Source organism: Hyperolius riggenbachi, chromosome 4 (genome assembly GCF_040937935.1).
Source record: "Hyperolius riggenbachi isolate aHypRig1 chromosome 4, aHypRig1.pri, whole genome shotgun sequence".
In the NCBI taxonomy this organism is placed as follows: Eukaryota; Metazoa; Chordata; class Amphibia; order Anura; family Hyperoliidae; genus Hyperolius; species Hyperolius riggenbachi.
The window spans coordinates 70,236,387-70,251,705 of NC_090649.1; the positions used below are offsets into that span (position 1 = coordinate 70,236,387).

The 15,319-nt window shown below is 51.0% G+C and overlaps 1 protein-coding gene across 6 annotated transcripts in view; it reads right to left on the reverse strand.

Moving 5' to 3' along the window:
• LOC137571282 (adhesion G protein-coupled receptor F5-like) overlaps positions 1 to 15,319 on the reverse strand; it is a 299,361-nt gene that overhangs the window by 18,079 nt on the left and 265,963 nt on the right. For all 6 annotated transcript variants that reach the window (XM_068280195.1, XM_068280196.1, XM_068280194.1 and 3 more), the window contains 2 exons: positions 6,211 to 6,252; positions 6,055 to 6,114 (listed from right to left, as the gene is read on the reverse strand). In XM_068280195.1, coding sequence (XP_068136296.1) covers positions 6,055 to 6,114; positions 6,211 to 6,252 — 102 coding nt within the window. The remainder of the gene's footprint in view (positions 1 to 6,054; positions 6,115 to 6,210; positions 6,253 to 15,319) is intronic.

A 15,319-nucleotide genomic window follows, 5' to 3' on the forward strand; every position in this document is an offset into this window, starting at 1 on the left:
ACAAAAACTCACACTTACCTGGGGCTTCTATCGCCCCCCTGTAACTGTCATATCCCGCGCCGTCCTCCTACGATCACCCGTTCCATGCAGCCGGTCCTGGTCTAATGATTCCTCTAATAGACACAGAACCACTTTAAGTCTTCAGTTAGTCTTAGTGGCACGTGGGACAGTCGGTGTTCTGGCAGTGAGGGAGGAGTCATGCTGTTGCTGGTAAGTATGGTTTCTTTTGCAGGAGCCATGATTAGGGGGGAATAATAAAGCATTATTTTATTGTGGGGGGCACTCTATCTCATATTTGTGGGGGGCACTCTAATATTAATGGGGTACATTGCTGGTGGGCACACTGCCCATAATTATTTTTGGGGAACACGCTGCTTCTTCATAATACTTGTGGGGGTACTCTGCCTATAGTTATTTGTGGGGTGCATTCTATTGTTATTTGTGTGTGTGTGTGGGGGGGGGGGGGGCATTTTATATATTGATATTTGTGGGGGGCACTCTGCATATTGTTATTCTGCATGTCCTCATTTTGAAAACATTCTGGATATTATACGGAGGGCACTTTGTCTTATGACACTCCACCTAATTATATTGTTTGACAGTCACACTGTGAAGGATTGCGGAATGGCCGCCGCGTGCTCTGACGGCATGGCGGCTACTTCCGCGTCCAGTCCGGCGGTTTACGTGCGGCGACATGTGTCTGATGTTGTACAGCCTTCCTGTGCACATAGGCTGAGGAATACACGCGCACGCGCGGAGAGACAGAAGCTTTATGGGAAGCAGAGAGGGATCAGCTGACTCCCTTGGTCAGCTGATCTCAGGATGTATGCGGATTGGCTGCAGGGGACGGGGCGGCGCTGATCATCGCTGCACTATATAACCACTCGTCCCTCAGTCTCACGTTGTCTGCCGTTGCGAATGCTATATGTGTTGGCACACAGACCTCAGTCAGATCCCACAGTGTGTTGTAACCAGGAGGACCTGGGAATTCACACTGAGCTAGATTATTCTCGCAATGCTATGTTATGCTATAGACTAGTTCCAGGGTGTGGTGACTACGGACCTCACATCCAAGCCTAGGATACTGTGTCAATGCTATGTTATGCTATAGACTAGTTCCAGGGTGTTGTGACTACGGACCTCACACCCAAGCTTAGGATACTGTGTCATTACTGTGTTATGCTATAAACTAGTTCCAGGGTGTTGTGACTACGGACCTCACACCCAAGACTAGCACTGTGTACTCAGGGCCGGTCCTGGACTTTCTGCTGCCTGAGGCAAAGATCGTAAAGGCGCCCCCCCCCCCCCAATATTTCTACATAACATTACATCCCCCACACAACCGACCGTGTCCGTGAAGGAAAGCCTGAGTGACGCAGCAAAGTGAGTGACTGACTCACCAGGGATTGGGTCCCCCTCCGGGTCTGGCGGCGGCGAATGGCGGGCATCCGCATCTAGCATGCATCCTGCACTGGCAGGGGGCAGACGGCTGCGGTCTGCGGCGGGCATGCTCCATCTCGGATCTGAGGGATCTCGCGCTGGGCCAGTGAGCGGCGGCCGGCGGCAGCCAGCCAGCATCATCATCGTCACGTCGGCGGCGCTCGCTGTTCAGTGACTGACCATGACAATCAGCCGCAGCCAGGGCAGCAGAGCGGGCGGCAGCCGCCGCCATCAAATCAGCAGGCTTAGGCACTAGGCAGCGTCACCAGCGTGCAGCCTTGGAGGAGACAGGAGAGCCTGCAGAGCTCGGAGGCCGGTGGCAACAGTGCAGTTTCTAGGCTAAAATGCACCCATGGCGAGGGTGTAAAAATTGCGCCCCCCCGGTATAGGTAGCCAGCTATAGGTCCCCCCGAGTATAGGTGGCCAGGCATGGGTGAGCCAGTAAAGTTGCCCCCAGTATAGGTTAGCCAGGTAGTTGCCTCCAGTATAGGTAGCCAGTATAGTTGCCCCCAGTATATGTTAGATAGGCAGGCACCCCCCCCCCCATCCCGGTATCAGTTAGATAAGTAGGTGCCCCCAGTACAGGTTAGCTAGGTAGGTGCCTCCAATATAGGTAGCCAGTATAGTTGCCCCCAGCATAGGTTAGATAGGTAGGTACCCCCAGTATAGGTTAGTTAGGTAGGTGCCCCCAGTATAGGGAGCCAGTATAGTTGCCACCTGTATAGGCTAGCTAGGTAGGTAGGTGCCCCCAATACAGGTTAGATAAGTGCCCCCAGTATAGGTTAGATAGGTAGCTTCCCCCCAGTATAGGTTAGATTAGGTTGCTGCCCCCCAGTACAGGTTAGATTAGGTAGGTGCCCCCCAGTATAGGATAGATAGGTAGCTGCCCCCAGTACAGGTTAGATTAGGTAGGTGCCCCCCAGTATAGGATAGATAGGTAGCTGCCCCCCAGCATAGGTTAGATAGGTAGCTGCCCCCCAGTGTAGGTTAGATAGGTAGCTGCCCCCCAGTATAGGTTAGATAGGTAGCTGCCCCCCAGTATAGGTTCGATAGGTAGCTGCCCCCCAGTATAGGATAGATAGGTAGCTGGCCCCCAGTATAGGTTAGATTAGGTAGGTGCCCCCCAGTATAGGATAGATAGGTAGCTGCCCCCAGTACAGGTTAGATTAGGTAGGTGCCCCCCAGTATAGGATAGATAGGTAGCTGGCCCCCAGTATAGGTTAGATTAGGTAGGTGCCCCCCAGTATAGGATCGATAGGTAGCTGCCCCCAGTACAGGTTAGATTAGGTAGGTGCCCCCCAGTATAGGATAGATAGGTAGCTGGCCCCCAGTATAGGTTAGATTAGGTAGCTGCCCCCCAGTATAGGATAGATAGGTAGCTGGCCCCCAGTATAGGTTAGATTAGGTAGGTGCCCCCCAGTATAGGATAGATAGGTAGGTGCCCCCAGTACAGGTTAGATTAGGTAGGTGCCCCCCAGTATAGGATAGATAGGTAGCTGGCCCCCAGTATAGGTTAGATTAGGTAGCTGCCCCCCAGTATAGGATAGATAGGTAGCTGGCCCCCAGTATAGGTTAGATTAGGTAGGTGCCCCCCAGTATAGGATAGATAGGTAGGTGCCCCCAGTACAGGTTAGATTAGGTAGGTGCCCCCCAGTATAGGATAGATAGGTAGCTGGCCCCCAGTATAGGTTAGATTAGGTAGGTGCCCCCCAGTATAGGATAGATAGGTAGCTGGCCCCCAGTATAGGTTAGATTAGGTAGGTGCCCCCCAGTATAGGATAGATAGGTAGCTTCCCCCAGTATAGGTTAGATTAGGTAGGTGCCCCCCAGTATAGGATAGATAGGTAGCTTGCCCAGTATAGGTTAAGTAGGTAGGTGCCCCCTCATAATGGCGGAGGGGGGAGCCGGAGCCGCGGTGAGGGCAGCCCGACCTCTCCCTCCCTCTCCCCGGGCCGCCCTCCATGCTCCCCCCTCGGAGTGCAGGCAGCAGAGTTAGCGCGCAGGGAAGCGCTGCTGTACACAGCCTGTTACTCACCTCCCTGGATCCGATCGCCGCTCCCGCCCTGCTGGTCTCCTCTCTGCAATGTAGCCGCTGCTGATACACACGCGGCTGCTGATACACACGCAGGGCGGGAGCGGCGATCGGATCCAGGGAGGTGAGTAACAGCTGTGTACAGCAGCGCTTCCCTGCGCGCTAACTCTGCTGCCTGCACTCTGAGGGGGGAGCATGGAGGGCGGCCCGGGGAGAGGGAGGGAGAGGTCGGGCTGCCCTCACCGCGGCTCTGGCTCACTCGGTCCCTCCGCTATCACACTCACAGCCATGTCATCTGGTGCCGCCCCCCACTTCCTGCCGCCTGAGGAACCCGCCTCACCCCGCCTCATGGGCGGGCCGGCCCTGTGTGTACTTGTATTACTTTAGCCCGCTTCCAGGGTATAGAGAGCTAGGATCTCACATCCAGTTAGGGCAAGTCTTTTCATCTTAGCAGCAGGGCATCCTGCAACCAAGCCTAGGCCCCTCTCCTAGGAAGCCTTTAGGTTATAGGGATTCACCCACAGTCTGGGGTGAATTCCCTTCTTCTCCTAACCTCCAGCTCCTCTGGCGGTCTTTACTCAAAGTGTTACTGTTACACCAAACACTCATATCTCAGGTGTCCAGAGGTTAGACATACCTGGATTATTGGTGACTCTGCAGATCATCCATAATCTGGTGTATATCTGCATTGCTGGTGATTCTTCAGATCACCAATAATCAGATTCTCTCTCTGCGTGTTGACACCAATCGTTATACACACTCTGCCTAATAATGCTGTTTTGATCTTGGCTTTCATTTCAACATCTGCTTGGCATTTCTTTCTGCTTGTTTGTGTTACCACTGGACTTTGTCTGTCTGTAATATCTTCATGTCACTGACAATCTGTCTGTCGTTAGTAATATTTGCATATGACTGAAATTTGCCTGAATTTGAAGTACTTTAAAGTAAACCTGCTTTACCACATATGCCCATTGCTACAGTCCTGCACATGCGAAGTACCAATGATGATCATAATCAGCTAATTACAATTATGCAATATTTTGCGTACATTTTCACAATTACCCCTATACGTAATTACAAATTGTTAATTCAATTGATTTTGTATAATTATCCCTAATTTTGCATGAATTTACGTGTAATTTTCACATGATTTGGTGCCGACTTTGGCACCGAATAGCAAAGCACTCAATACACACCATTGTCACCAAAATTGCTACATATGTTAAGAATAGTCGGTACAAGTCAAGTCATTTTTCTTTGCATATTTAAAATCGATATTCACAAAAACGAAAGCTTCGTTTTAGCAATAGCATGTATGGGGGCTTTGCTAATAACCACTAAAGTCAGCACAAAATTAAACGAAAATTACACAAAATGACGAATCATTACAATTACATGCGAAACGAATTACGATGTTAACTGAAATGAGGATAACAATGCGTAGTTACGGATTACAATGCGTAATTAAACACAGGCGTAATTTCTGCTCATCACTACGTAGTACAAAGACAAGGGACGAAGACTCGAAGCAGAAAAAAAGGCGCAGGAGCACTTTCAGAAAAACCGGCGCTGCCACAGGCACCTATAACGCCAGGGAGATTTGGACACACGGCAGCGGCCACTATCAGGCGCCAAAATTTTCCTTCTTTTTCATAAATCATGGCTATTAGAATGGCTGGCTGCAATGTGCAGCAAAGAAGGTACATTTCGGGACCTGGAGACACCCGATTAAAAGGAAGAGGGGGAAATTTAAGCCAGCTATGCAATGCCACAATTTGGGGTTTTCCAAAACCCCCAGCGATTCTATCGGGTTTCTATGGGGCCTACATTTTACCCTCTTCCTGCTAGCTGAAAATTACCTTCTTTACCGCATATCGTAGCTTTACAGGGGGATTTAGGGTTAGGTGCCACTGGAGGGGAGGCGGCAGAGCAGGGACAAGGTCCTCCAGCACCCAAGGCTGAGACAGCAAAGTGCGCCCCTCCATCCCTCCCACCCCAGCTGTCACACACTGATTGCTAGTAGACTAAGAGGGCCACAGGGCCCACAACCTCCCCAACACCTTAATATCTAGTTATCTGGTTTGCAGTCACTGCTATGTATCCCCTTTTCTTATTTCTTTCTGCTTCATACACAATTAGGAATGACAGCTGAATGAATTGTGCGCCCCCTCCTACACTGCGCTCTGAGGCTGGAGCCTCTCTTGCCTCTGCCTCGGCCCGGCCCTGGGAGGCGGTTAGGTTTAGACGCCATCAGGAGGGGTTTAGGGTTAAGAACCACAAGGAAGGGTTTAGGGCTAGGCACAACCTGGGTGGGGTCTTAGAGCTAGGCTCCAGCAGGGGAGGGTCCTGGGCGAGAGTAGGCTTAGGTTTAGCCATAGTAAAATATCAGTAAACATTACCAATATATTATTATCAAAATCCAGTAGTAGAATATTGCTAATTTTACTAGCAATCCCCTGTGCCTTTTTTTCCTGTATGCTGCAGACTTCTGTAAGATAGCATACTTTACATACAGAAGTCTGAGCCACATAAGATCCATGCTAGACTGTACACACTATTGTTATGGAGGATTCCTTCCCTACCTTGGTCTGCTGGGATGACCACCTGGAGATTGAGAACCTGCTGAATAGGGCATCTCGCACCTGGATTTAATGAAAAACAATCAGACATGAGTTTTCTCTTAGAAGCATCCTCTCCTGTACATGAGAAATTTTCCCAGAGAAGATTGTAACACTCACCTTTTTATCCAACAGACATCCAAACAGCAAAATAAATAATCCCTGGAACAAGAAAGAAAGAGGTCATTCTGTCATGTGGCAATTTGCTATGATGATTCAAATTATGAATTGTGGGAAATAACTGCTTCCAACTGCCAAGCAAGCAATCTCCCTCTGTGCATCTGCATATCTATAAGAAAAGCAACCTTTTAGCCTATCGTATCGTTAGGGGGTGTGATTATAAATAATGGCAGTTGGTGTCATCTACTTTTTTTCATGTCTGCCAGTAGTCAAGATGATAACGTGCAGGCTGATTGTGGATCAAGCAATTAGAACAAATGACATGGCGAATACCAATAATTTCTTGATCTCTCATCTATTTTGTAACTTCTTACTTTGCAATGAATTGATTTATGTGTTTTGCCCTTTTCTCTTTAAAGTGTACCTGAGGTGACATGTGATAGACATGTGTATGTAAAATGCCAAGCATACAATTAACAAGCCTATATTCCTTTTTAACTGCCTGACTTCCGGATTAACTGCGCAAGTCGCACTGCAGCTCTTACATTGGCACAACAAAACCCGCTGCAACCTGATCACTTCTATCACTGCTTCAGCCAGAGGATGCTGCGTTTTTGTGCAACGCAACTGAACGCTTTGCAATGTTGCAGTGTTAAAGGGCACTAAAAACATTCAGGTATACAAGTGTCAGTTTCTCTCCAGTCGGGCCCTGGTCAGACTATAGTGCAGCCCGCACTGATAAGGAATTACAGCCATAAACTCTTTCCTACTGCTTCTGGATGCAGGGGAGAGATAAAAAGGTTCACTAGTTCATATATTTTAGCTATGAGACGCTTGTAAAACTGTGTCATTGAACAGAGACATTAAAACATTAAATCTACTTTTTTAAGATTTGAAGCATAAACTATAGAGATATAATTGTTTCACTAATCAGTTTATTTTCACCTTAGTTTCACTTTAACGGAGCACTTTGGTGGATTACAATTCAATGCTAATAGGAGGGCCTTCCATATGAACTTTTGCCTGTGGACTTGGATTAAATATATGATGCCACTAACCAGGGCCAGATTTCTGGAAAGACTTCAAAGACCCGAGCCTTGGGCGACCTGGACATGAATGACTAGTTGCTTTGCTACATATGAAAGGGAGGCTGAAAATGGGGAGCAATACATGAGAAATTGAAACTGATTCGCAAGGGAACTGCTCATGAAAGAAAGGGGCTGCTGTACATGGATGATACACAGGGAAGAGGGGGCTGCACATGGCATAGGAGGGGGCTACAGTACATGGATGATACACATGTACAAGGGCGTAGGGCCCGTGGTCGCAGCGGTCTCCTTGGCGACCGGGCCCGGCTCCTGAGGAGGCGGGGGAGGGGCCCGGGGGGCCCATCTCCGTTTGCAGGGCCATGCGCCCGTTCGCGCTGGTAGGAGGGAGCCGCAGCCGCGGGGAGGGCAGCCCGACCTCTTCCTCCCTTCCTCTCCCCGGGCCCCCCCCCTCAGATGCAGAGTAAGCGGCTAACGGAAGCGCTATAGGCAGAACTCACCTCCCTGCGTTCCACTCGCCGCTGATCTCCTCTCTGGCTGGCTCTGCATAGATGCTTACACACGCAGCTTCCGGCTAAACAGGAAGCTGCGTGTGTAAGCATCTATGCAGAGCCAGCCAGAGAGGAGATCAGCGGCGATTGGAACCAGGGACGGAGGTGAGTTCTGCCTATAGCGCTTCCGTTAGCCGCTTACTCTGCATCTGAGGGGGGGCCCCGGGGAGAGGAAGGGAGGGAGAGGTCGGGCTGCCCTCCCCGCGGCTGCGGCCCCCCCTCCATTATGGGGACAGGCAGCTACCTAATCTATCCTGGGGGGCAGCTACCTAATCTATCCTGGGGGGCACCTACCTAATCTATCCTGGGGGCAGCTACCTAATCTATCCTGGGGGGCACCTACCTAATCTAACCTAATCCTGGGGGGCAGCTACCTAATCTATCCTGGGGGCAGCTACCTAATCTATCCTGGGGGGCAGCTACCTAATCTATCCTGGGGGGCAGCTACCTCATCTAACCTATACTGGGGGGCACCTACCTAATTATCCTGGGGGCAGCTACCTAATCTATCCTGGGGGGCAGCTACCTAATCTAACCTATACTGGGGGGCAGCTACCTAATCTAACCTATACTAGGGGGCACCGACCTAATCTAATTTATACTGGGGGCACCTACCTATATAACCTATACTGGGGGCACTTACTTATCTAACCTGTATTGGGGGCACCTAGCTAGCCTATACAGGTGGCAACTAAACTGGCTACCTATATTGGAGGCACCTACCTAACTAACCTATACTGGGGGCACCTACCTATCTAACCTACGCTGGGGGCAACTATTCTGGCTACCTATATTAGAGGCACCCACCTAGCTAACCTGTACTGGGGGCACCTATCTATCTAACTTATACCGGCGGCGCCTGCCTATCTCACCTATACCGGGGGCAACTATACTGGCTTACCTATGCCTGACTACCTATACTGGGGGTACCTATAGCTGGCTATAGGGATTTTGATATGTGTGTGCATCCGTCGGGTGTTGTCGGGGGAGGGGGGGCTGTTGTTGCCGGGGGGGGGGGGGCCCACATCCAGATTCCGCATCGGGGCCCAGAGGTTTGTAGCTACGCCACTGCACATGTAATAGGGGGCTGCACATGGAATGGGAGGCGCACTACTGCACAAGAAAGGGGAGCCAAAACATACTTGGCCTAGGGGCACAAAAAGTATAAATCCGGCCTTTCCACTAACAGTGGTAGACATCAATCAATAAGGTCTGGCTGGAATGATTTCAAGAAGAGTATTGATCATATTGACTATAAGGCCACGATCCATGTGGATATAAACTTTAATTAGCAGACACTGAAGGATATCTGAAACCAATAACTTTGTTTCTCCAACTGAATACATTGGCTACGCCACATTTGCAAGAGCTGTGTAGCTCTGTAGTGGAAGTCTGCAGGAGAAATGTTTCAGTTTCACCACTAACAGAATTGTCACTACATCAGTCCTAAATAGAGGGTATATTATTCACCTGGTGGCAATTGATAGATCTGTCCTTACATTAGTCCTCAATTATGCTCATTATGGTGGTATGTACTACAAGTTACAACTATTTGGGGCTAGCCCTTATACTTTGATGTTGTTGTTGAATTGTAGGAGATGCAGAGTACATATTGCAGCATCGCTCATTATTATAGGGGCCAGGTGGTAACATTACCAATATTTTACTATAGACTTACCCAGTGCCCTATTCTCACACTAAGCTTCCCTCCTACGCCCTAACACTAACTCCCCTCCTAATGCCTAACACTAATCTACCCCCAGTGCGTAACACTAACCTCCCCTCCTCATGCATAGAACTATCTCCCCTCCTACTAGTGCCTAACACTAAACCACCTTCTAGTGCCTAACAATATCACTCCATCCTAATGCCTAACACTAACCTCCCCTTCTAATGCCTAACACTAACCCACCCCTCCTGGTGCCTATTACTAGCCCTTCTCCTAGGCGTTAGAGTTGGGCCGAACGGTTCGCCTGCGAACGGTTCCATGCGAACTTCAGTGGTTCGCATTCGCGTCCCGCAGGCGAACTTTTGCGGAAGTTCGGTTCGCCCCATAATGCACCATGAGGGTCAACTTTGACCCTCTACATCACAGTCAGCAGGCCCAGTGTAGCCAATTAGGCTACACTAGCCCCTGGAGCCACTCCCCCCCTAATAAAAGGCAGGCAGCGGCGGCCATTACGGTCATTCGTGTGCCTGCGTTAGTGAGAGTAGGGCGAGCTGCTGCAGATTGTCTCTCATAGGGAAAGATTAGTTAGGCTTAGCTTGTTCCTGGCTGCATACCTGTTCTGTTCAGTGAGCCCACCATACCTGTTCTGTTCAGTGAGCCCACTGGATACCTGCATACCTGTTCAGTGAACCTGCCACTGCATACCTGTTCTGTGAACCCACCACTGCATACCTGTACTGTGAACCCACCACTGCATACCTGTTCAGTGAACCCACCACTGCATACCTGTTCAGTGAACCCACCACTGCATACCTGTTCAGTGAACCTGCCACTGCATACCTGTTCTGTGAACCCACCACTGCATACCTGTTCTGTGAACCCACCACTGCATACCTGTTCAGTGAACCCACCACTGCATACCTGTTCAGTGAACCCACCACTGCATACCTGTTCAGTGAACCTGCCACTGCATACCTGTACTGTTCAGTGAACCCGCCACTGCATACCTGTTCTGTTCAGTGAACCCGCCACTGTATACCTGTTCTGTTCAGCGAACCCGCCACTGTATACCTGTTCTGTTCAGTGAACCCGCCACTGTATACCTGTTCTGTTCAGTGAACCCGCCACTGTATACCTGTTCAGTTAACCCGCCACTGCATACCTGTTGTGTTTAGTGAACCCGCCACTGCATACCTGTTCTGTTCAGTGAACCCACCGCATCAGTGCGCATACCTGTGCAGTTAAGTGAACCCACCTACCTACGTGAGTGCACGCAGTGTGATATACCACTCCGTGCATACCCGATATGGACAAAACAGGTAGAGGAAGAGGTAGTGCCAGAGCCAGAGGAAGGCCACCCGGCAGGTCTGTGCGAGGTCGTGTAAATGTAATTTCGTGTGGACCTGGCCCACAGTACAGTGCTCGGAAGAAGGCACGTCCCATCACCTCCCAAGATTGTCAGGACGTGGTTGAGTATTTAGCGACACAGAACACCTCATCTTGCTCAGCCACCAGCGCTACTACTAGCACCACTTCCGCTGCATTTGACACTTCGCAAGAATTATTTAGTGGTGAAATCACTGCTGCACAGCCATTGTTGTTACAGCCAGATGAATTTTCACCAGCTCATATGTCTGAGTTACGCGACAACACTATGGATGTAATGTGTGAGGAGGATGAAGGACCTACTGATGGTGCATGTTTGGATTTTTCTGAGGCAAGCGAAGCTGGGCAGGATGATTACGATGATGACGATGATACGGATCCTCTGTATGTTCCCAATAGAGGAGATGAAGAGGGGGACAGTTCAGAGGGGGAGTCAGAGAGTAGTAGGAGGAGAGAAGTTGCTGAAAGAAGCTGGGGCAGCTCTTCGTCAGAAACAGCTGGTGGCAGTGTCCGGCACCATGTATCGCCACCTATGTACAGCCAGCCAACTTGCCCTTTAGCATCAGCTGCTGATGTCCCCATAGTGCCCACATCCCAGGGTGGCTCAGCGGTGTGGAAATTTTTTAATGTGTGTGCCTCAGATCGGAGCAAAGCCATCTGTTCGCTCTGCCAACAAAAATTGAGCCGTGGAAAGGCCAACACTCACGTAGGGACAAGTGCCTACGAAGGCACCTGGAGAAAAGGCACAAACAGCAATGGGATGGCCACCTGAGCAAAAGCAGCAGCAGCACACAAAAGAAAAGTCACCCTCCTTCTCCTCTTCCTCCTTCAGGTGCATCATCTGCTTCTGCCGCTTTCTCCCTTGCACCTTCACAGGCACCCTCCTCCACTCCGCCTCTGCCCTTGAGCGGTTCCTGCTCCTCTGCCCACAGCAGCAGTCAGGTGTCCGTGAAGGAAATGTTTGAGCGGAAGAAGCCAATTTCGGCCAGTCACCCCCTTGCCCGGCGTCTGACAGCTGGCGTGGCGGAACTGTTAGCTCGCCAGCTGTTACCATACCGGCTGGTGGACTCTGAGGCCTTCCATAAATTTGTGGCCATCGGGACGCCGCAGTGGAAGATGCCAGGCCGCACTTATTTTTCTAGAAAGGCCATACCCAAACTGCACCGTGAAGTTGAGAGGCAAGTGGTGTCATCTCTTGCGAAGAGCATTGGGTCAAGGGTACACCTGACCACGGATGCCTGGTCTGCCAAGCACGGGCAGGGCCGCTACATTACATACACAGCCCATTGGGTCAACCTGGTGAACGATGGCAGCAGGGCGCAGCGGACCAAATTGTGACACCTCCACGGCTTGCAGGCAGGCCTCCTGCCACCTCCTCTCCTCCTGCTACATGCTCTTCGCTGTCCTCCTCCTCCTTGGCTGAGTGGCAGTTCTCCTCTCCAGCTACACAGCCCCAGCTCCGCAGGGCCTATGCTGCATGCCAGGTACGACGGTGTCACGCCATCTTAGACATGTCTTGTCTCAAAGCGGAGAGTCACACTGGAGCAGCTCTCCTGGCTGCTCTTAAGAAACAGGTGGATGAGTGGCTGACCCCGCACCACCTGGAGATAGGCAACGTGATGTGCGACAACGGCAGCAATCTCCTTGCCGCTTTGCATATGGGGCAGCTGACACACATACCCTGCATGGCACATGTCATGAATCTAGTTGTTCAAAGATTTGTGTCAAAGTACCCTGGCTTAGCGGATGTCCTGAAGCAGGCCAGGAAGTTCTGTGGGCATTTGAGGCGGTCTTACACAGCCATGGCACGCTTTGCGGAAATTCAGCGGAAAAACAACTTGCCGGTGAGACGCCTGATTTGCGATAGCCCGACTCGCTGGAATTCGACCCTGCTCATGTTCTCCCGCCTGCTAGAACAGGAGAAAGCCGTCACCCAGTACCTCTACAACTACAGTAGAACGAAACAGTCTGGGAAGATTGGGATGTTCTGGCCCGACAACTGGACACGGATGAGAAATGCATGCAGGCTCATGCGGCCGTTTGAGGAGGTGACCAACCTGGTGAGCCGCAGTGAAGGCACCATCAGCGACTTGATTCCCTACGCTTACTTCTTGGAGCGTGCTGTGCGTAGAGTGGCGGATGAAGCTGTGAATGAGCGTGACCAGGAACAGTTACGGCAGGAACAGGCATGGGACCAATTTTCATCAGACCCAGCTGTTTCCTCAACACCTGCGGCAGCACAGAGGGGGGAGGAGGAGGAAGAAGAGAAGTCGTGTGCAGAAGACGAGTCAGACTCAGAGGATGATGAGCAAGGTGTTTCTTTGGGGGAGGAGGAGGAGGGGACGGCGGCAGGAGAACAACCACAGCAGGCGTCGCAGGGGGCTTGTGCTGCTCAACCTTCCCGTGGTATTGTTCGCGGCTGGGGGGAGGAGGTTGACTTACGTCACTGAGGAAGAGCAAGAGGAGATGGATGGTATATCTGGATCCGACTTTGTGCAGATGTCGTCTTTTATGCTGTCCTGCCTGTTGAGGCACCCGTATAAAAAACCTCAAGGGGAATGAGCTGTACTGGGTGGCCACACTACTAGACCCTCGGTACAGGCACAAAGTGGCGGACCTGTTACCAACTCACCTGAAGGTGGAAAGGATGCAGCACATGCAGAACAAGCTGTCAACTATGCTTTACAATGCCTTTAAGGGTGATGTGACAGCACAACGCCAGCAAGGTACCACTGCCACTAATCCTCCTCCCGTGTCCACGCAGTCAAAGACAGGACGCTCCAGCGATCTCATGGTGATGTCGGACATGCGGACGTTCTTTAGTCCAATGCCTCGCCGTAGCCCTTCCGGATCCACCCTCCACCAACGCCTGGAACGGCAGGTAGCCGACTACCTGGCCTTAAGTGTGGATGTAGACACTGCTGTGAACAGCGATGAGGAACCCTTGAACTACTGGGTGCGCAGGCTTGACCTGTGGCCAGAGCTGTCCCAATTTGCCATCCAACTTCTCTCCTGCCCTGCCGCAAGCGTCCTGTCAGAAAGGACCTTCAGCGCAGCTGGAGGCATTGTCACTGAGGAGAGAAGTCGCCTAAGTCACAAAACTGTTAAGTACCTCACCTTTATCAAAATGAATGAGGCATGGATCCCGGAGGGCGGCTGCCCGCCCCAAGACTAAGTCAGTCCCCGCACACACAGCATCTCTGCCTGCACGCCGTGTGACTGGCTGCCTGGCCTGCCCCAAGAAGACTAAGTCGCTCCCAGTCCCTCCACACAGCATGTCTGCCTGCAGGCCGCTTGACTACCTTCTCCGCCACCACCAACAGGGTCCGGGACTCCAGGCGGATTGCTGAATTTTTTTAGGCCGCTGCTAGCAGCGGCCGCTGTAATAATTTTTCTGGTGCGATTACATGACTGCCTAATTTTTCTGGCTGCACTGCGGGCAGCTGCAACAACAAAAGAAAAGGCATGTACATGCGCCCATCCCCCTTCGTGATCATTACCTTGCCGTGGTGAAGGGGCTTGCGTATCACAATGAAGCAATGACCGGCGCCTAGATGAGTGTCTCGGGGGGCACACCCACGATAATAAGGTCGTTGCCTCATTGTGGTCAGACCAAATTTGATCAGCTGGACAGTCACTGTTCTGTCATTCAGCTACATCAGCCAGGCGACCATATGGGCTGTAAAGCCACCAAAACCTGCACTCTCGCCATGGTGCGCACCAGTCCAGCACGGCCGTCACTACACAAACAGCTGTTTGCGGTGCGTTACACGGTGAGTTTGGTGTGTCAGTGTGAAGCAGTACCTTAATTACACTACCTGATTGATGTATACACATGCAAGATGTTTTAAAGCACTTTAGGCCTGTCATTTAGCATTTAATGTGATTTCTGCCCTTAAAACGCTGCTTTGCGTCAAATCCAGATTTTTCCCGGGGACTTTTGGCATGTATCCCACTCCTCCACCTGGGGGTCCAGGTGTTAGACCCCTTGAAACATCTTTTCCATCACTTTTGTGGCCAGCATAATTTTTTTTTTTCAAAGTTCGCATCCCCATTGAAGTCTATTGCGGTTCGCGAACTTTTACGCGAACCGAACCTTACGCGTAAGTTCGCGAACCCGGTTCGCGAACCTAAAATCGGAGGTTCGGCCCCACTCTACTAGGCGTACGAGAGATAACGGTGGTGGTAGATGTGGGCGCAGGACACAGCAGGTATATGGCTGATCCTGCTGCCGCACAAGTCCGGGCCGTGTTAATTACTATTCCCCCTCCAGGCCGCCATGGATGGTGGAGGAATGAAATAATTCGGCTTCCAGCAATTGCTGGAAGCCGAATTATTGTTTTAAAAGCAACTTCAGCTCCGTCTTCTGACGACGCTGAAGTTACTCCCTGTGCCTGCTATAGCCATAGTTCCTATTACGGCCTATGGTGGCGCCGGCTACGCCCAAGTCTCCTGCG